General features: G+C 39.9%; 1 protein-coding gene across 7 annotated transcripts in view; it reads left to right on the top strand.

The window, feature by feature from the left end:
• fndc3ba (fibronectin type III domain containing 3Ba) overlaps positions 1–21822 on the top strand; it is an 87748-nt gene extending 65926 nt beyond the window's left edge. For 3 of the 7 annotated variants that reach the window (XM_061794245.1, XM_061794246.1, XM_061794250.1), the window contains 12 exons: positions 330–401; positions 639–844; positions 1671–1776; positions 3186–3358; positions 3445–3558; positions 4374–4523; positions 5428–5708; positions 8938–9159; positions 14412–14578; positions 14684–14811; positions 16027–16367; positions 17409–21822. In XM_061794245.1, the coding sequence (XP_061650229.1) occupies positions 330–401; positions 639–844; positions 1671–1776; positions 3186–3358; positions 3445–3558; positions 4374–4523; positions 5428–5708; positions 8938–9159; positions 14412–14578; positions 14684–14811; positions 16027–16367; positions 17409–17550 (2102 nt within the window). In that variant the 3' untranslated portion in view covers positions 17551–21822. Of the gene's footprint in view, positions 1–329; positions 402–638; positions 845–1670; positions 1777–3185; positions 3359–3444; positions 3559–4373; positions 4524–5427; positions 5709–8937; positions 9160–14411; positions 14579–14683; positions 14812–15446; positions 15971–16026; positions 16368–17408 lie in introns of those variants that run through there. The other 4 variants (XM_061794247.1, XM_061794248.1, XM_061794249.1 and 1 more) reach the window with 3 other exon arrangements.
• The last annotated feature ends 214 nt before the right edge of the window (positions 21823–22036 follow it).

Genomic DNA, 22036 nt, shown 5'->3' on the forward strand with positions numbered 1-22036 from the left:
TATCCCAGGTGGAAAAGAAAAGCACTACAATATTATTACTATATGCTACAAGAAAATTTTTTTTTTGAAAAATTGAATAGAAGCAGTGATTTTTTTTTTTCTGGGATGAAAACTATTTAATGACAGTGGAAAAATATACAATTAGGTTTACTCAGTCATTCACGTTACATCAAACGCATGAATAAAAGCACTGAAAAGATTTCATATATGTATGTGCTGACTAATATTTGTATTATATATATATATATATATATATATATATATATATATATATATCTCAATTGTTTATTGTCTCAAGTCGTTTTCTCTTGCTGTTGTCGTCGTGTCAGATCCCCCGCAGGACAACGGCGGCTCCGAAGCGCTGACGTATTTGTTGGAGATTAGCGAGGGATGCTCGGAAGGTACGAATGTTTCTGTTTTCCTCCTCCTTTGTGCGCTAACGATGTCCGCAAATGAAAACAGAGGCTTGAATTGAGGCCGCGCTCGTTCAGTCGCGTGGCGCTTCTGCTCCTCATCCGTTGGGAAGTGATTTATTCCGACGACAAATCGTGAATCGGCAGCCGATAAAACCGGTCACGATTTGTCACGCTATTGACCGCGTACGATGATAAAAGGGAGCTCGTGTTTTTCCTTTTCAGAGCTTATTTGGATTGCAATATCTCCAACGTCACAACTTAACAGAAGTGAGATGTCATTACGTGTGTCATGTGTGTGTTCGTGCGCAGCCGGCCAATGGGAGGTGGCGTACAGCGGGCCGGCGACCGAGTGCGTGTGTGAGCGCCTGGCACCGGGCAGCGTGTACTGCCTGCGCGTGTGCAGCATCACCACCGGGGGGCACAGTCAGGTATGCTTTGATGAGCACGCTTCTAATTTGTCTTATTGCTTGCTTCGCCTGGGGCGGGGCCAGCGCCTCGGCCACAAGTCGCGCAAAACTGCAAAACTTGGGCGCCTTTCATATGACACAAGGTCAAGCCTTCAATGGTTAGACCGTTGTGGTTTTTTAATTTTTTAATTTATTTTTATTTTATTTTATTTTTTTTTAGGCTGATGCCGACTCCAATATTTGGCAGAATAAAATTTTCAAATTGATTGAATTTAAATACAATTTTAAAAGTATAGAATGAATGAAATAAAACAAAAAATGTTGGTCCCTTAACGCTTACCAATAAAGATATGAATTACGAGCACAACATTAGACTATTTAACAACAGTTGAGTATTTATTTGGTTTTACAGCAAAAAAAAAAAAAAATCAGCCAATTTGTTTGTTTGTTTGAATGTCATTATCTTATGTTGTAATGTGTTGTTTAAAAAATAAAAAATAAAATCGTCCGATTACAATTACATTTAAAAAATTTTTTTTTTTTAACCGCCCAAAATTCTTGAATAAGTGAGGGTTAACCACCAGTAAGTGTTTTCAGAGTTGGTTCCTCTCCAAAACAGGAAAAAAAAAAAGAGAAAAAAGAAAAACTGTAAAAATAATCCAGAAATCAGTGAATCTGCAGATGCCGAATCGCGAGTATCCACTGTCGCAATGTCTATTTTCCTGTTTTCCAGGGTTTTGTCGCCATCTTGTGGCATCTTAGTGTGTTGTGGAAAGAGTAACGAAATAGACTTTACTGTACTACAAATACTACTTTACGTAACTTAGTTTGTTTGTTTCTCCTCAAGTGCACCGTTGCCGTTCCGGTGCGAACGTTAAGCGTGCCGCCCGGGCCCTGCCAGGCGCCGAGGATTGTGGGTAAAGCCAAACACAAGGAGGTGCAGTTAGAATGGGGTGAGTGTGCTCACACACAAACGCACGCACGCACGCACACACTTTGTTTAAATGATTGATTATTTGTGATTTATTGCTGCGAGGCGGCTTAATCACCCTTTGGCTGCCTGATGTGTTTTCCCGGCGCACCCTAATAGACCCTCGGTCAAAGCGCGCTTGACGCCTTAATCGGGGCTTCATTTGAGAAAATCAAGCGGTGTCCGGCTCGCTCGGGTCCAGGCAGGCGCAGTTTTCCCAGAATGCAACTCTCGGAAGCTCTCGTTTTAGCCGCTTTTAATCTGACAAGCCGAATTGGAGCAGATTGCTGCAGGTGAAGGTGACCTTCAGTGCACTTCTGCCTTGGTTTTGGCTCAGTCACCGTGTGGAGTTGCGGGGTTACTTTTGGAATAGTCGAGTCAAAGGAAAATCTGCGGCGCGGCCTGCAGGGGGCCCTGCAATTTGATGCGTTTGGAGCCGCAGACGTTGAAGCAAAAATATTTCATTTTGTGTGTACTGCAATTAGCTTATTGTAGGCTACTTATTATTGTATATGTAATAATTAAGATTATATGTAATAAACTAAAACATAAATTTTTATAAACCATTTAGGTATTTTTTCCCCTTATATATTTAGTTTTTAAATTGGTTTTTTTATTACCTTTTTCAATTTGGTCATTTTCTTTTTTCTGTATTTTTGTACCTTTTCCTCCATTAAATTTCATTCTTCTATTTATAGGCCCCGTTATTATTTACATTAGATTTTTTTTAAAATTTGAATTCTTAAATTTTAATGTTCTACACCGTATTTATAATTATTTTCTTTATTTATATGCATTGAATTCTTGCTACAGGTTAAGTTTTTATTAAAGTTTTGAAAAATCTAGAAAAATGTATGTACTTTTTCCATTAAATTCTAGTTACTTAGTTTTATCATATTTTGAAATAATTTTTCTCGTTTAAATCATGAGCAGATAACGAGCAACCTTTTATTGCTCAGTGTTTTTCTCAGTGTCTTTATGTCTCAAAAGTATTTTCTGTCAGTGTCTGTTGTCGTACTAGAGCGGCTCCGACAACCGGAGACAAATTCCTTGTGTGTTTTTTGGACTTACTTAGCAAAATAAAGATGATTCTGATTCTGATTAAGTACTTGTAATTTATTTCGGAACTATAATTCTTGATTTTTTTTTTTTTTTTTTTTTAATTTTTTGCTCATAGTAGCTTAATTGTATTTTATTTTTTTCAAATATATTTAAAAAAATATATTTGGTACCTTTTGTAATCTACCATAACGTCAGCATTTTAACGACAGGCAAGCTATATATTCAGAGTTTGCACACTTACATAAGCGACGATCTTACCAAACCTACTGTATTAATATTTGTAGATATGTATATCGAACAAGAACAATGCGTTTTCATGAAATTGTACAGAGTCCCCCAGCGCGGAGGGCGCGAGCGAGGCGTTCGTGTTCAGCCTGGAGATGAGCGAGGACGACGCCCAGCCGGCTCAAGTGTTCCACGGGCCGGAGCTGCAGTGCACCGTGGGTAGTCTGCTACCCGGCGCCACCTACAGCTTCCGGCTGAGGGCTGCCAATGAGGCTGGGGTGAGAAAGTTATTTAAGAAAAATATGCATTCAAATAGAATTCATGTGTTTTTCCTCCATGCCTTATTTTGCTCCTTTTATTTTAGTTTGGAGAGTACTCTGAGCCAACGTTGGTCACGACTGCAGCGGGTCCTCCCGGCCAGTGTGAGGCGCCGCTCATCGCTCTTACTAGCAACACTTGTGTGTCGCTCAACTGGGAGGTGAGAAACATTTTTGGGAGAACGCTTAGTCGACATTGCTGCTTTGATGCAAAATTACAATTGTGTGGTTTTTGGGGGGTTTCCCCCCCCCCCCTGGTGGTTTGAACACAAGGTTGCCAAAAAGTGTTTTGGTTGCTGTGGAAACTGCGCTCCAGAGACCATTTTTGATTATGACCTCAACCAAGGTCGTTGATGTTTACGCTGTCGCTGACTCAAGCGACGATCGCAGCAATCAAGCTTGCTCATCGCTTTAATGGAAGCGATTAATTCGTCTTACATCATCATGTTTCAATCTTTTTGGGGATGCGTCCATTTTGGACATTTGCTGTGGTAAATCAAATCATATTTTTAACATTGCAGGCCACTTTTCTCATTTTTTAAAAATCATAACTATTTAGTATTTTGTAATATAAAATATTTTAAATATTCACTAGAAGACAAAAGAGAAGTAAAGAATAATAATTTGTATTACATGAAAATATTACTTATTCGTGAGGAAAGCTGTGTTACCAATATTACAAAATATTATAAAAAATGTGAAATAATACCGCAAGACAACAATGCTACATATTATAAAATTCTTTGGAATACAATACATAAATAATGTACAGAAATAATATTTTCTAAAACTACAAATACAATTATTTTACCAAGAACAAAAAAATGTAAATATATATGAATACAAATCGAATATTATCAAAAGGGATTTGTGCGGATCAATACGTAAGCGTGAATAAGTCAAGGTATGACTATCGTAAATGGTGTGCTTGTTGTGAGTGTAAGAACACAACGTGCATTTGTGTTTGTGTGTCAAGAGTCCCGAGGGTTCGGGCAGCGACATATCGGAGTATCGTCTGGAGTGGGGACGGGAGGACGAGCCCATGGAGATGATCTACTGCGGCTCGGCCACGCAGTGCGAAGTGTCCGACTTGGCGCCCGCCACCAGTTTCTGCTGCAGGTTGCAGGTCAGCCGGCGCGCCTCGATGCACGCACTCGGTCAGAAACAAAACGACAACAAAAAAAAAACAAATAAATGCGCGTTGCCAACATGGTTGGGAGCTCTGCTTTTCAATCCCGGCGTGCCGATCAATGCTCGAGAGCGTGTGGCAGAGCGAGACGTCGATATTAATAATAATAATAATAATAAAGAAGGAGTAAAATTGAAAGGAGTTGGAATTTGAGGTGGGGTGAAAGGAAAGGAGGGAGGCACAGGTAGGTTGGACAGACAAAGGGAGCAACAAAGGATGGAAAACTAGGTAGCTAAGAAGGACAGGAGGGATGTGGAGGGAAGGAAGGAAGGAAGGGCAAATGTGTACCTGGACGTGATGTAAGGGAGGGAAGGAAGCAAGTAGGCAGGACAGGAGGTAGGAAGGCAGGAGGGAGAGAAAAGTAAGATGGAGGGAAAGAAGAAAGGAAAATAAATGGAATGGAAAGGAGGGAAGGAGTTTTACTGAAAGCAACATTATGTGATCATTTTCGCATAAAATGAACGGCATCAAAATTATGTTGATGGCTTAGAACAAGGGGAAGAAGTTGCCGTGGCAATGCTGGATGGTTAACTGCAGGAGGTTGAAAGTTTATTTTTTTGGGGGGCGGGCAAGCCAGAACACCTCATTTGGTTGTTAGCGCTGGTGCTAATGTATGGAGTTTAACATTCACCAGGGATGTGTATCTTCAAGGGAGGGCCAGGAGAGGTAGGCCTTGGCTTCTAGGGGAGCGGTTGGCTAATGTGAAAGCACCAAGTTTGACAGTAAAGTGGTCCGTCCTGCTATTTACCGCATCTCCACAATTGGTGACCCCCCCGACGGGATTTGGCCCACTGCTCGTTTGTTTCTAAAAATTAAATTTGCTGGGCTTCTCCTCCTTCAGGCTGTCAATCAGGCAGGGGCGGGGCCTCACAGCGAGCAGGTCAGTTTCCAGACTCCGGCGACCATCCCCGACGCCGTCTCCTCGCTCGGCCTCCTGGACCCGCCGGCCTCCTCGGAGCCGGGCCAGTCGCGCTCCACCTGTCTCTTCCTCAAGTGGGAGGAGCCAAACGCCAACGGGGCGGAAATCTCTTCGTACGTCATCTCTTTGGACGAACGGACCGTCACGGTGGAGCCGGCGACCAGTCACTTGGTCGGTGGTCTGCAGCCGGACAGCGAGTACAGGTACTGCTTGCTGCTACAGGAACACATGGAATTTTTCTTACTGTGGATTATCTTGAGTTCTTCGTATTTATTTCTATTGTGCAAAATGGTGGCTATCATTAATAACTACCTTAAAGAGCTTTCATGATATGATCAGTATATATATACCGAGGACTATTTTGAATGTGTGGATTATTTCTAGTGGCTCTATTTCCATTGTGCAAGTTGGCAGTTATTTTGAATAACTGGCGAGAGGAGCGATTGCATTAGTTATAAAACGCCTACTGTACATTATATGTGCAAATGCGACATTTTTATTTTACTCTGGATTATTTCTAGTCATTAATTTTACTTCTATTGTGCAAAGTGGCGGTTATCATGAATAATTAGCAAGTAAAGATAATATTACAGTAATTATTTTAATTGTCTACATTGTGCCCATGTGTGACCGAGCACACTGTAGACTTTGTCTTTATGGATTATTTCTTGTGGTTATATTTGTTAGAATCGTCCAAGTTGGCAGTTATCTTGAATAACTTGCGGTAGGAGCTTTAATTATATGATTGGTACATTACGTGCCCTGCATGTCCGCGTATACCCTGAACTTTTTTGATTTAGTGGATTATTTCTAGCAGTTCTGTTTATTTATGTTGTGCAAGGTGGTGGTTATCAGAGCGAGTAACGATCGCATTGCAGTAATTATTTGACAGGTCTACATTGTGCCTGGGCATGACCGAGCATAGCATGGACTTTTTTTTTGTCTTTGTGGATTATTTCTAGTCGCTCTGTGTATTTGTATTGCGCAAACTGGGGATTATGGTAAATGGTCTGCATTTACATAACCCTTTATCTACACTATCATGAATAACTGTCTTAATATGATTGCTACATTGCGCAACCTGCATGATTTTTGCCTTTGTGGATTATCTCTAGCAGTTCTGTTTATTTCTGTTGTGCAAAATGGCAGTCATCATGACTAACTGGCGAGAGAAGCCATCGCATTAATGTTACGACACGTACTTTAGTTTTTACATTTAATTTGTACATTGATACAATCGAGTGTGGCCTAAATTTCATATAAAACAAACGTACAACTATTTTGAGAAGCGCAAATGTAAAAAGTTGTCACGAATAAAAAAAACAAAAACAAAAAAAGTCAAGTCTGGTCGTAGTGTAGGTGAGGACAGCCTGGGGGATTTTTCTGAGAAAATTCATTTGGAGCCTCTCATTGGCTAGTTAAAAAAAAAAAAAAAAAAAGACTGCAGTAAATAAACAACCACTCACCACCTGAATCCCAATATGTTGTTGTTGTTATCCGTCTGAAAGCTATTCAGTTATTACCTGTACCGGTGCGTGTTTGAGTGTTTGTGTGTGCGCGCCGTGTTTTCATCCGAAGCTTGTTTTTGTTCCCGTGTCACTCTCCTCTCTTACGTAATGGCCGCCACCCAGGCACAACACAACATCGTGTGCGCGTGTGAGTCCTTGTCGTTTGTTTATTTACAGCGAGTGAATACTTGAAAATATCTTAATATTCGTGCCAATGAGGGACTACAGTTTGTGTTTTTGATGCCAGTTGCTGTCTATAAAGTGGTTTAAAAGGTTCAGTAGTGACGTTAAAAATGGTCAAGCCATGATTTAAGTGGTGTGCGAATAAAATTATTCAATAATTATTTAAAATATTTTGTAAGAAATCTATTATATTGTTGATTTAATTGATTTTAATTAAAAAGAAAATTATTATTATTGGTTCATTTATCGCCAGCTCATGACAACATTTTTTAATAAATGTGAAAAAACTGTTACAAATGACTAAATGACGATGTGTTGACTCAGGTTCAAGCTGACGCCAGTTTTGTTTCATAAATACATATTTACAAAACATTTATTTATTAGCAACCAGCATTAATTATATTTGTAATTTCTAAAAATGGATAAAAATGTAAAATAGTTTGAACTACATCTATTATATATTGTTTATTTAATCAATGCAATATTTTTAAACATTACAGTGTTCTAATATTATTTGATCCTTTGCTGTAAGCTCATAACTTGTTTTTTTGTAAACAATAAACAGTTACAAATGGCTAAATAACGATGTGACTGTTTGGTAAGTTCGAGCGACCACCTGTTCTGTTTTGTAAATAAATTCATACATTTACAATGTAGATCAATGATTTGTCATGTAAAAGCAGCCGCCATTTGTTAATTCAAAAAATACCTTTTTAAAAAAAGAAAATGTTGGGTATTACTTATTTAGTATATTAAATAATATTTTTTATTTTAAAATGACTATATTATTCATTCGTTGCAAGCTCATGACATTTCATTTGTATTATATAGATTTTTTTTTTCCCAAGCAAAAGTCTTCCTGATATGCCATATTTATAGTGCATATCTACTATACAGTATGTGTATCGATATACCATATTATAACAATATGAATCTGTTCCTGCCCGCTGTGCAGATGCTCTTGCTGTGGCTGGGCTGCGTGATTTTCAATCAAAGGTCGGCCATGTTCGCCTCCAAATGCCACGTGCGAGCCTGACACAAGCTAATCGAATCATAACACTGTCCCAGGAGAATAACATTATAAAAAAATTCATTGTGTGGAAGGACAGACGTGTGTGTGTGTGTGTGTGTGTGTGTGGCTGTGATCCGTTTTCTGGTGTGCCGTCGCTTCGTTGTATCGTGCTGGATAACCGCAACTTCCCGGACGTTGTGGATTATTGCGTTTATTTCTATTATGCAAGGTGACTGTTATCAAAACAGATGCGCGATCTTATTAATGACATGACACGTGCATCGCAACCCGTACATATCATTCGATTATTTAATGATCGCACATAATTGGAAATACCGCAGTCGGGCTAACAAATAGCATCTGTGTTGGTGTTATGACGCTTTAAGCAACTTGTTTGAACACGCAAGGTGAAACAACACATGTAGAGTGACAATATAACAATACTCACAGGCTTATATGCTTTATCCTCTTCAAAGAAGAACTAAGCACATGACTTTTTGCTTTTTTGGGGGGTGAGGGGAAGCTGCGATTAGTGACATTTCCATTCATTTTAATGAGGAGATACCAAGGTTCGAGTTTTGAGTTGAACATAGTCACGGAACAAATGAAACTTGTATCTCGAGGCACCGCTGTATTTTGGTGTGATCATGTGTATAAAAAAAAAAAAGGAACATATGCGTTCTCGTATTTTGAGTGACGCGTGTTTCTGGTCCCCCGTGTGGCGTTTAGCGTTCAGATCCAGGCGGTCAACGCCATCGGCCGCGGCCCGTCCTGCCCGCCGCTGCTGGTGAGGACGCGGCCCCTGCCCCCGGCCCCGCCCCCTCTGGAGTGCACCGCCGCCGGGCCGCAGAGTCTCAAGCTCAAGTGGGGAGAGAACGCCAGCAACCCTCGCTCCTCCCTGCTGGCCGACAACGTTTACTACACGCTGCAGATGGAGGACAAAAACCGCAGGTGGGTTCCACGCACGCACATCCGGGTCACTCGAGTCATTTAATTACATCCTTGATTAATGAGATACACTCCCCTTGGAGTGGTCTGAATGTTCTCATTGAGATGAAAGTAGGCGTTGCTTAATTTGAATAACAATACTATACAATGATGACCGTAAGATTTGACATCAAAAACTTTATTTTCATATTTTTAACCCAGTAAATTGTTTAAAATTATTGTTGAATAGAAATAGAAAAATCAAATAATTCAGAAATGACAGATGTGATTGATTTCATAACTTTTCATAACTTGAATAAGACATTTTCACCGTGAAAGTGTTTTTTTAAGTAAAATTGATAATTCATATTTATATGTATTATATATAATTTTATATTACATTACTATGTATAATATTTAAATTAAAGTAGGAAATAATAATGCAAAATTAAATGATGTTAGAATGATTTATTTATGCACCAAAAATGGAACCTTTAAAAATGTTGTTTTAAAAAAAAAAATCAGTTTCTCCCAAGAAATTGTAGTAAAGTAAAACTGACTTAAAATTTCAATGTATTATAGATGTAATTTAAGTGTATTATGGATAATATTTTGATTAAAATAGAAAACATTTATGAAGAATGATTATTCATATTTTTAAGTGTATTACTTTATATCATTTTATATATATTACATGTATATTTAAATTAAAATAGGAAATAATAATGCAAAATTAAATGACACGTTAGAATGATTTATATATGCACCAAAAATGTAACCTTTAAAAATGTATTTGACCCAAGAAATTGTAGTAAAGTAAAACTGACTTTAAATTTAAATGTATTATGTATGTAATTTAAGTCTATTATTATTATTATTATTATGTGTAATATTTGAATTAAAATAGAAAAACATTTATGAAGAATTAAAGTATAGTTTGGAAGTATTTTTAAGTCCACCAAATTCCTTAAATGTGACTGTAAAAATATAAGACATATTCAAGAAATATATACACTCACTGGCCATAACATGTCAACATCAGATATTTTAATGCAATAACATTAAAAAAAAGGTGCGTTTTCAATGACAGAAAGGTATTTAACAGTATTTCCATTACTGTCCTAATATTTGCTACCAACTTATGGTACCTTTTTTTAAACATGATTTTCTTTGTCAAGGGAAATTATTTTCCCCGTATTAGAGCTCCCGAGTGAGCAGGTGTACCTAATGAAGTGACCAGAGGGTTAAGCAGGTACTTCGCCTCCTCCGCCCGCTGCTCGTCAATCGCGAGAACGTCAATGCGACGCAGAAAGCGCACACGGAGCATGAGCAGCTCATTAGAGGCCCAGAGTGTGCGTACGCGTGCTAAGCAGATGTACCGCAGGGGAGTCACGTTGAGGCCGGGCGAGGGAGGAGGAGATGAACGTGGCCGCACACGAGTTCTTTTCTATAAACGCGCCTTTTGAAAAGGCGCTTGCGCAGAAATAACGAGGAGGAAACGAGCCCGGTCGATGCCCGCCTCACTTCCTCTTTTGGAAGCGTCCTCAATCACGGTGGAGCAGCAGAGTGTTTATTTTTTTAATTAGTGGGCTTGGCGTGGTACTCGGTACACACACATTTTCGGTGGTTCTGTTCTTTTCGATTGCGCAAGATGATGATAATAACCATAACAATAGCTTAGATCTACAGGGACCCAAGGCCACTTGCGGCCACCAATTTTTATGGTTGACTTAGCCGAGTTAGCCAATTCCCCCCCCCCCCCCCCCCCCCCCCCAACAGCCCTCCAAATAATGTTAAAAAAATATATATCTTTCGAGGCAAAAAGTCTTCTTACACAACCACAGCAGCCCAGCTGCCATCAATTCAATGGCCTGAGAATGAAATGACCTGGATGAATGAGAATATTCACAGCCGCGTTCTGTTATGACAATGTTTTTTCAAAGTGTACAATACTGCAGAGTGCATTTTTTTTAAATGTATACGTCCTTTTGATCCTTCCTTCTGCCCCCTTTGCCTTGCTGCCAAAAGACTTTCTTACTGCTTTTGTGTTTTTCATCACTCAATAATTGGCCGTGGCAATCGCATCCTTCAAGGGAGCCCCCGAAATAACAAGTCGGCCAAAATATATACAAACATATCGAATGGCCCAATGCAAATAGCGCAAATGTAATTTTTTCGGCTTTTGGCGGCCGCGTTTGTTAACCTTCCTTCCGATTGGCGCTCAGCACCACCTCATGCATTTTTATTCCTCTTATCGAATTCAAAGTAAATCTACTTTTCTGCGAGATCCAATACAAGAGCTGTGCGTCAAAAGATTGCAATAATTGAAGAAGATTGGAGATTGTCAGAGAGCGGTTAGTTATGCTTCTCAAATGGTGGCCTCCTTTCAAATAGATGCCAGGCCTCAAACAAACATTGGGTGAAAAATAAATGCCCCCCCCGCCCCCAAGAAAAAAAAAAAAGTACCGCTGGTGTTTAAAATATTGATCGATTCTGATGTCAGGATACTCTTAAATTATTACAATATCGTTGATTATTAGAATGTACTGGGATATAATTATATTCATTATATTTTGTTATATGATTCAACACTTCAATACACTCACTATATAATACAATTATGTGATATGTCTATGTATTTATTAAACATTTTTGAAAGTAATTGTAATATTTATATTTTTTATATGAATTTATTATATTATTAGTCTGTCTTCTTTTATATATATAATATATTCTAAAAATGTCTTTGTACAAATAGTTTTTATAAACATATGTATCATTGGTACATGTTAATAAATATTGCAAGTCCATATTATTATCCAATAGTTTATTCTATTTTTTATTGGTAGTTCATATGAAAATGTTAGAAAAGCTACAAAATGTATTTATATAGCGCATTTCATACACAAGGTAACCCAATGTGCTTGACATGATTAAAAGCATTTAAAAAACAGCTTATAAACATTTAAAACAGAGGAAAAAAAACAAAATTTTATATTTATAAATATTACATTACATTTAAAAAATATATATATAATGTATAATGATAGGTCAAATATCTTATTTCATGTTATACATATTTTCGAACAAAGAAAGGCCCGGAGTGAAATAAACTCCTCCCCTCTCTAATAGCTGTGCCAAACACCTGGAACTGCGCAGGTGTGCCTAATCAAGTGTCCAGCGAGTGAATTTTGCGCTTCTCTCTTTCGAAGAGCACAACATGTTCTGGCCTTAAATATCCAGCCACTTGATATTTTTCTCATTTCCTTTGCGCTTCTATGATCTCCATGGCGACGTGACCCAGACTAAAAGCCTCTCCGAGATCAAAAATACGCCCCGAGATTGTTGCAGGTGGAACTGAATAGAGGATGCAAGTGATGAACCATAACAGCGTTCGGCTGTCCTTCTTTGCCCTCTCGCTCGCCGAACTTAACGTCGTTTAGTCCGACGAACCCGAGTCAAGGCCTCGTTAAGTGCTAATGAAGCCGCGTTCAGTAGCGTGATGATGATTGATTGTCACCAGATGACGCCGAGAGGTCGCAAATTGGAGGCTCTTTTTTTTTTTTTAACACCTAACTTCGCACTAAAGTGTGGCATAAATTATATCATAATGTCATCCACCACCATACATTTCAACATGAATTCCAATGTGTCGAAATGTATAAGTCACTTTAATTATGCGCAAATAATTTCTTCTACTCATTGTAGTATTTTAGAATGACAAAAATAGACGCCACACCACAATTAATGCATTTATTGTTATTTATTTATTTATTTATTATACTAACTTTAGTTTCACTCTTTTGCGTCGATTGTGTCACATGTATTAAACACCATGTGGAGAACTGGACCACACACATGCGGGGATCCTGAAAAATAAGCGCCTTACCTCGAATAAATGGGGGGGGGACTGGTTGATAAGAAAAAATACATTAAAACTTCAACTCGATATTTTAGGATTATTATAATATATCATAACACTTTTTAAAGATCAATTATCAGTTTTTTTTAATAATGCACTTGTCTTTCATTATATTTAGCTGTAGAAATTATTCAATTTTTATTTACCAAATTTAGTTCCTTGCCAAACGCTGTGTTGTATTTTACAGTGTACAAGTGTACTGTCAGTATTTCCTAATACTGTCACCCATTCATGTTTTTTAATATTACCCAATAGAGTTAAAAAAATAAAATAAAATGAAAATGTGAATAGTTAAATCTCTTTTATTGAAAAAAAAAAAAAAAAAAGGAATCTTAATGAATGTTGAATAAAGTGATTTAGTAGCGATAGCAAAGAATTGGCAGAGGGTGTGCATGTTCCAGAAGGGAGTTAATAACTATAAATCATCAAGAATAAAAAAAAAAAAAATGCACTTGTCAGCACTGTAGCTGCATAAAGATCTCATCAGGAGTTACTGCTTCCTTCCAAACCCTCACCTCCATCGTCCGTCTCCTGCACTGCGTTATCGCTGCTCCGCGTTTCGTGAGACGTTTCACCACTTGATTATTATAAAGCCGACAGTGTCATATCCTATCTTACATACAGTATATCATGAAATATTTTAAGATATGATATGGTATGTTACAAAACTATAAGATACGAAATATGAGAAGTTGTGATGGTATGTTTAGAATACAATAAGATATGCTACGGTACGACAAAATAAGCCGCAAGTCGATATGATACAATAAAATAGCATGTGATAAGTTAGGATATGATAAAGGGTGGAAGTCGACCCCTGAATTTGCTGGCTTCTGACGTAGTAACAGGCGGAATGCTTCAGGGCTCAATGCCCTCGCCCCTTTATGTTGAAAACAATTGTCCCAGACACCAACATCGCTACGTATCTATAGTAATTATCTGAATGTCGGAAGCAGCAATAGGTGCGGGAATGCGCACTTCGAATGCAACAGCGTCCTCACTTCAATGAGTTCTGTCTGGAAGACTCAGGCCAATAAAAGACTGGCCAAGTCAATCTCCAGACGTAAACCCGACAGAGCGTGTGTTTTCAGAATCAGAATCATCTTTATTTATTTATATTTATTTATTTCCAAAACACACAAAGAATTTGTCTCCGGTAGTTGGAGCCGCTCTAGTACAACAGACAGTCAATTTACAGAACACTTTGGAGACATAAAGACATTGACAAAAAGCAATTGTGCAAAAAGATGCATGTAAACCGTGAAAAGAGTAAAATCCATCCATCCATCCATCTGTCCACCCATTTTCTGTGGCGCTTGTCCTCTATGCAACGCTTGTCCCCATCTGTCGACAGGTTCCTGACCATCTACCGGGGCCCCAGTCACACCTACAAGGTCCAGCGGCTGACGGAATCCAGCAGCTGCACGTTCAGAATACAGGCCATCAGCGACGCCGGCGAGGGCCCCTTCTCGAACAGCCACACCTTCTCCACCACCAAGTCCGTGCCCCCCGCCCTCAAAGGTACCCCCAAGCGCCACCTCCTCCCCACTCACTTACACATGTACATGTGAGAATCCTATTGATTTTTTTATTTTTATCCCCTCCCCCCATTGTTTCACGCGACAGCTCCCAGGGTGCACCAGCTGGAAGGGAACGTGTGCGAAATCACGTGGGAGACCGTCCCACCGATGAGAGGGGACCCCGTCAGCTATGTGCTCCAGGTTCTGGTGGGCCGCGAGTCCGAATACAAGCAGGTACGGACCCACACACTCATAGGCAAGGCAAGTTTAGTAGCCATGTAGTCACGGTTCACTATTCACAAATTTGTGGTTATCGCTGTATTTTTGTGCTCTTTTTGTAACGCCCTCAGATGCCACAAGATGGCGCCTAAGCCCTGACTAATAGGAAAGTAGTACTTGGTGTCAAGCTTTTTGTATTTTGGGGAGGGGTTTTTAGCAGAAGTTACCAGCCAGTCTTCACCACATGTGTATGTTTTTGCTCTGCTGTGTGGCTATTAAAAAGGTAATCTAATAAACGTTCGATGAGTTTCAAATGATATTGACTGACGTGTTTGGGGATCATAGTTTCCGCGACATTCACTGTTTCATCTTTGGGCGTTTGAGAAGACGAAAAACGAGTAGTTAATTTTATCTGATAGTAACAAAAAAAATACAGTATAAATAGTCAACTGCAAATATGCGGGGATTATTGTACTGACAGTTTGAGCAGATCTCAAGTGTTTACGAAGTTTGTAGACCAACAGTAAAATTGTAAAACCTCTTGTTTGACTCGCATAAAGCCTGGGTCGAGATTTTAAGATGGGCGTGTTACGGGTTCTGTAGTATTCCTATTCTTGGCAAGCATGTGAATGTTTTCCAATGTCCTCAAGGAGCAGCAAAAAGATGAACGCGTGCACTGATGATCAACACACGCAGAAAATGGAAGTGCAGTGCCAGTCCAAAACACCAATAATTTACTATTGACGATTTTGGCCGCAATTTTATGATCGACCGCTGAAAATCACCCGCAGTTGCAGCTGCTGTTTGTAAGTGTGAGTGCGTGCGAGAGAGTTGGAGAGAGAGCGAATGATGAGGAAAATATAGTCAACCCCTGAAGGGAGTCGGGACCAACCGCGAAAATCCAGAGGAAATGACACCCACCCCCTAAAGGTTCATATTTAAACCCCCTAAATATCTATTATACCATTAATATTTATACCTCCTAAAGGTCTATATTTATATTTACTTTTGCCCTTGAATGAAGCTCCTCAACTCACCTCAACATAATTCCTTGGCACCGGGTTGCCACCAGATGCCGCCAAAGCAATTATGTTTTTGTCTTGAGCACTAAATCAGCAAAAGGGTAAATTTTTACTTTACAACTTTTAGTCATTTGGGGGATAAATTGTACTTGTCAGAGTATCTAATGCAACATACTTTTTACTTTACGAGTCGCGTCTTGTGTGACAGGTGTTTAAGGGCGAGGAGGGCGCCTTCCAGTTCTCGGGCCTGCAGGGCAACACGGACTACCGCTTCCGCGTGGGCGCCTGCCGCCGCTGCCAGGACTCGTGTCAGGAACTGTGCGGGCCGCTCAGCCCCTCGTCCCAGTTCACGCTCCGGCGCCAGGAGGCGTCGGGGGCCGGGTCTGCGGGGGCGGCGGCGAGCGGCGCCTGCGTCCCCTTCGCCGGCTCCGGCCGAGGGGCGGCGGCGAGCCTGATGTCGAGCGACGAGCGCTTTGCGGCGCTCATCGTGTGCGCCTTCGCCGGCCTCTCCATCCTCATCGCCTGCTTGCTGCAGTACTTCTTCATGAAGTGAGGGAATCTTTTTTTTTTTTCTCTTTCTTTGTTCTTTTTTTTTTTTCACGACAGGATAGAAAGAGAAAGCGAAACCCAAGAGAAACTTTTTTTTTTTTTTTTATAACAGATCGTCGAGAAAAACACTTGAGACGCTCTACTTCTTCTTAAGACTTTTTTTCCCCCGTGTTTTCTTTTTGTAGCCGAAATGTACCTCTTTGCTGAGGGCGAGAAAACTCATCCACAAGCCTTAAAATATCTGTGAGCAGTCACTCAGACCGACTTGCATTTTTTTTTTTTTTAAATCATTTCAATTAGAGGACGTGTACATTTCCTGGTTCGTTGCCTTAATCTTTTCATTATTTACCTTTTTTTTTTTTTTGTCTTGTTTGCTGCAGTCTTTATCCATTCAGCCATATTGTAAGGTAGGCATTCAAAGCTTTAGCCGCGCATATTTGATGATACACACATTTACACGCACACACACACATACAATTGTGCGTCGACAATGACTCAACCGGTGTCACGCGCTCTGCTTCCTAACGCTCGCCAAAGTGATGCAATCCACGTGTGATGTAAGATGCTGCTATCCTGTGATTTTTTTGTTTGTTTTTGTTTTGTTTTATTTTGTTTTTGTTTTTTTGTTTGTTTGTTTGTTTTGTTTTTTTAGAATGGAAAACCAGTTATCTAATATAAATATAAAATAGAAATATATATATATATACATATATATATATATATATATATACACACACACATGCCAGAAATGTATTTGTATTTTTTAAACAAATATCCACAATTGCGTTGAAAGCGATGGCGTTGGCCAGGCTCGACGCACTGATTCGGGATCAGATCGGAACCCAGTCGGGGCATTAAACTGGAGCACAGCTTTGCCGCCTCCTCCGGTGCCGTTTCACTCTGTAGCCCCTTTCACGCAGACATCCCGCAAAATTTCCGCACCAGAACACCATGGTGTTTTGCCGCTTTTGCCTTTTACACGGAACTCCCCCCATAAAAAGTCGGGTTTTTTTGCCACATTTTTGTGCACTTTTCACACAGTGACACGGCATTCTTGACAATTGGATACGTCCAGCAGCGCCTTTGCTTTCGACACAACCGGGGCGGGAGAAGTGAGTGTACCTCTGTTTCCGCCATGTTGACTCACCGCTGGATAATTCCTGGCAGTGTGAAATGGACTTGAGCCACTTTCACACAGAAACCCGAGAAAATTATTGCATCAGAGCCGTAACAGATAAACCTGCATTCATCCGCCTTTGCCTTTCACACGGAACCCAGTGAACAAAATTCCTGGTTTTCAGCAATGTGAAATGCAGAGATCCTGCAAAGTCGCCGCATCAGAGCCAAAAGAGCCGCCTTTGCCTTTCACACAGAACCCAGTAAAGGCAGGATATTACCGCAACAGTGTGCACAGCGATACAACATTCTGTGATCATACGATGTGACCGTGTATTTCAACAAAACAGGGCGGGAGAAGTGAGTGACCCTTAACACACAAGCGCCTAACCCTAACCGCCTCGGTTACGGCTCTGATACTACCTCGGAGGGCGGAAAAGTGTCAAGTGAACTTTGTGTGTCGTTGCTCTTCACACAGAACAATGAGCCGGGAAAAAAGCGGAAAAGTCCCATCTTTCATATCGACTTTTCAAACCGACACGCAGTCACTTTTAACACGCCACGGGTGACCTCCCGCTTGTGTTACGGCTCTGTTACTACCTCGAAAAGGCGGTAAATCGCCGGGTGACCTTTGTCCCCCTCTTCGCATGGAACAGTGACCTGGAAAAGGGCGGGATATTCCCATTTTTAAAATGCCTTTTTCACGTAGCGATCCTGCAAAATTTGTAAAAGAGTAGTAGTAGACAGACCCCGTGTATAAAACGTGGAGATGGGCAACTACCGATACCAGGCATTGGGCCGACACCGGCCTAATTTCAACGTTTCGGGTACTCGTGAAGTCTGCCGATAGCAGCCACCGATACTTCAAGCAAAATAAAAAAAATGAAAAAGTCTGACATCGAGTAAGTCCTCCTCCCCAGTAGTTGGCACTACACTGCGGCGGTCTGACACACGGGCGAATCGTCATGTGCATTAGAAAGCACCGCCTGCGTTAATTGGATTTGTGCGTAGCAAAAGTACGAGCGGTATCTGCATTCGGTATCGGCGAGCGCTCAAGTGCAAGGCAACGGCTTCGAGTCTGGATAATCGCCGCCCTTCACGGGCGGTGTGAAAGTGAATCGATAACGTTGGAAGAGTCCACTGCTTTTCTGCCCCCCGCCACCTCCGCCGTTCTGCCTAATTACCTTTGACGCTGCGCTCTCGCTTTTCAATCAATCCACCCGTCTCTTTTTTTTTTTTTTTTTTTTTTTAAATCCCGCCTCTCAATGGATACACCGGGCATTCTGAACACCCTCCCTCTAATAAACACAAAGCCAAGGTACACAGCCCAAAGAGGTCGCCCTGACCCGTATGAAATGGAGTCCGCACATGAGGCCTGTAACGTACCTCAGGGAAATTAAAAAAAAAAAAAAAAAAAAAAAAAGAGGTCCTTAAAAAGACCAGCCCACCTCCTCTTTGTTGCCGCCGCTCGCCCTTCTCGTCTTCCTCGCCGCTTTTTTGCGTCGTCGTTCTCTTTGGACGCTGTGCCTTGTCGTGTGGTTTACTCGCTCAAATACTTCTATTTTTTATTTTGCCAAAGTCGATGGGGGAAAATGATGGTAGAAAATTTTTATTTAGTTTTTTTGTTTTTTTTTTTGGGGGGGGGGGTTAGGTTGACTTTTTATTTATACTATATATTTGCATACAGTACTTTACAATGCCAATTACAGTGCAATCTTCATTTATTTATTGTTTAAAAAGATTAAGAGACAAGTGTAGTTATATACTAATTTTTTTCTTCTACTTCTTCCTCGTAGCATGTTTTTTTTTTTTTTTTATATATATAGAATGATGATTAAGGCCAGCATTCCTTATCTCTCGGTAACCTTTTTGAGTATTTCTCTTACAGTTGTTGGGATCCGGCAGTTATAAAACTTGTAACCAAATACATATGTACTGTTTTTTTTGGTTTATTTTGTTGTTGTCGTTGTTTTTATTTGAATTTCATCTCTTGTTTGGCCCACGCTCGGCTGAGTCGTTATTGTTCATGCTTAGATAAACATGTAGCAAAGACAAATGTCCCTGCCTTTGGCTTCTTTTGTTTTGGTTTTTTTTCGTTATAATGAAGCTTCTGATAATGTTTTTTTTCTGTTTGTTTGTTTGTGTTTGTTTTTTTGCCAAAGTGCAGGCTTCACTCGATGTTCTGACCAAGGGTTCTGTGATGTTATTATGTAACGAGACAGCAGCATTACTATTATTATTATTTTTTAATTATTATTATTACTATTACTCTCTGATGGAAAAAGGACAAAAAAAACATTACCTTGATCTGTGATTATGCTTATTTTCAATAATATGGTTCATGATTGTTTTTTGTTTCTTTTTTTTGGCGGGGTGTAAAACAAAATGTGCCATTGTCGAAACATGTCGCCCCCTAGAGGAGAGGAGGACAGTCTCGTACTGAAAGTGACTGATGAAAGCAGGGGGGGGGGGCTAAAAACAATCACATAAGCGACTAGCGCAGGCGGGCAAGTTTATTGACGAGTTCTTGTTCGGCGTAGCGAGTAGTGGTGAGTGTTTTGTATCCAGTATTTAATTTTTTTTGCTAAGAGACGATATACAGTACAGAGATATCTATAGAGCTATTAGAGGAGGTAAGTACATTTACGATTAGCCTAAGTTGAAGCACTTTTATATCACCACGAGCATTATTAGTCCTGATGGGCGGGGGCTGATATATTGATCCAAAACACTACTGGCAGGCTGTTAACGTTCGTCGCTCGCGTGTAATTTTTTTTTTTGTCGCCGTGTCACGTCAACCGACCACGTTTGGGGTTGGCGCCCGCCACTTAAATGGTGACGCGGGAGGGAGAGTTCGTTCGCATGCGTGGTAAATCACCCTACTAGCGAAAAGTGAGCGATATTTGGCTTTCAGGTGAAATTTCAACTTAATGAACTTAAAATGCACTCTGACCTTTATAGGTCAACTTCATTTTACATTCTTTGAACTTTGGATGTCCTGTTTAATGGTTGACTATTTTATTTTTGAACAATTTGCCGTTCTCTAACAAGGGGCCTTAAAGACAAAATGCACAACGCTTCGTCCATGAAAATGGGTTACTTCTATGCCTTTCTGTGACTCTACCAGTGTCTCTGTATCTGTGTTTCAAGCTACTGATGCCACTTCTCAAGGGTCCAAAGTCTATCGTCCAAGATTTACATTCAAAAACAAATCAAATGCAGCACTTCATTTCTTTACATCTCTGCACATTTTCAAAGGATCCCTTGTACAACATTCCTCGGAAATCACAATGTCCTATAACTGTAGAGCTATTTTTAGAACGTGCCCAAGGGCTCCTCATACGGTCCTTAGGGGTGACCTGTTGCCCTCTGGCGCCATGTTGTTTGTTGGCACCGAACTGCCCTTTTACACAGTGCAGAACATGGAGCTGTAACCTGAATTATCTTTATTTATCTGGGCGTTATGAATAAAAATGTTGTTGTTCTTTCCCATCAGTTCCATTTTAGAGACCTGTAAAGGTTAGAGTGCATTTTAGATTCATCCGGAAATTTCACCCGGAAACCCACTAGCCTAAACTTTTCGTTACGCGAGTTACTCCCCTATTGTTTTTTTTTTGTTTTTTTAATTCCACTTTAAGAGGAACAAGACAGAAGTAGAATTGATGGAACAAATGGGGATTGCGCATGCGTCATGGAGCGCAATCAAGTTTCCAGTCCTTCCGCGGCCCATTTAGCGCGGCAGGTTCCTCCCCTATTTCGTTTTATTTTTGATTCCATATTAATAAACAGATCTTGATTGTCCATGCAGAAACACAAACAACCCGCAGAAACACAAACAACCCACACACACACACATCTGTGCCTTGTTTTTATTTCCATTTTTCGGGTTTGTTTTGTATGTTTGGTTTTTTTTCATTGTTGTTGTTGTTTAATTTTAATTTTTTTCTTTACAGCAACTAGAGATTTATTGGGGACTGAGCGATTGGCCACAGAGTGCGGAGACACAAAACAGAAAACAAATCAAAAAGTGTATTTTTTACCTCACAATTTTAAGAGCGAACATTCCAGGTTGTCAAGGTCTACGAATTTGAGATTTTTTTTTTTTTTTTTTTTTTTTTTTTTTTAGAAAGTCATGCTTTTCTTCTTCTTGTATTGTAAATGTTAGACAATTTCATATGCATTATATAAAAAGAAACTGCCATATCAATTTTAATGTATAGATTTTTTTCTTTTCTTTTTTTTTTGCAAATACTACCCTATGTATGTAAGACGTAACTGTATCGGTAGCGTATATATAATATATTTATGCCCAATAAATGTTATTTTTTTCTGACGTTGATTACGGGTGTTTATTTTTGTGTGTTACGTTGTGGCCAAGCGTGCTAGCGGCCCTGCTAGATGGATGTCGCCATATGTAGCGTATTTACGCCAATTGTCTATGCTTTCGCTGTAGTTCAGATTTATGACCGGTGGTTGTTTTGTTTGTTTGTTTGTTTTGTTTTGTTTTTCTCAATGTGTACTGACGTTGTTTAGACGCGGCTGTGTACACCTCA

Source organism: Phyllopteryx taeniolatus, chromosome 13, assembly GCF_024500385.1.
Source record: "Phyllopteryx taeniolatus isolate TA_2022b chromosome 13, UOR_Ptae_1.2, whole genome shotgun sequence".
In the NCBI taxonomy this organism is placed as follows: Eukaryota; Metazoa; Chordata; class Actinopteri; order Syngnathiformes; family Syngnathidae; genus Phyllopteryx; species Phyllopteryx taeniolatus.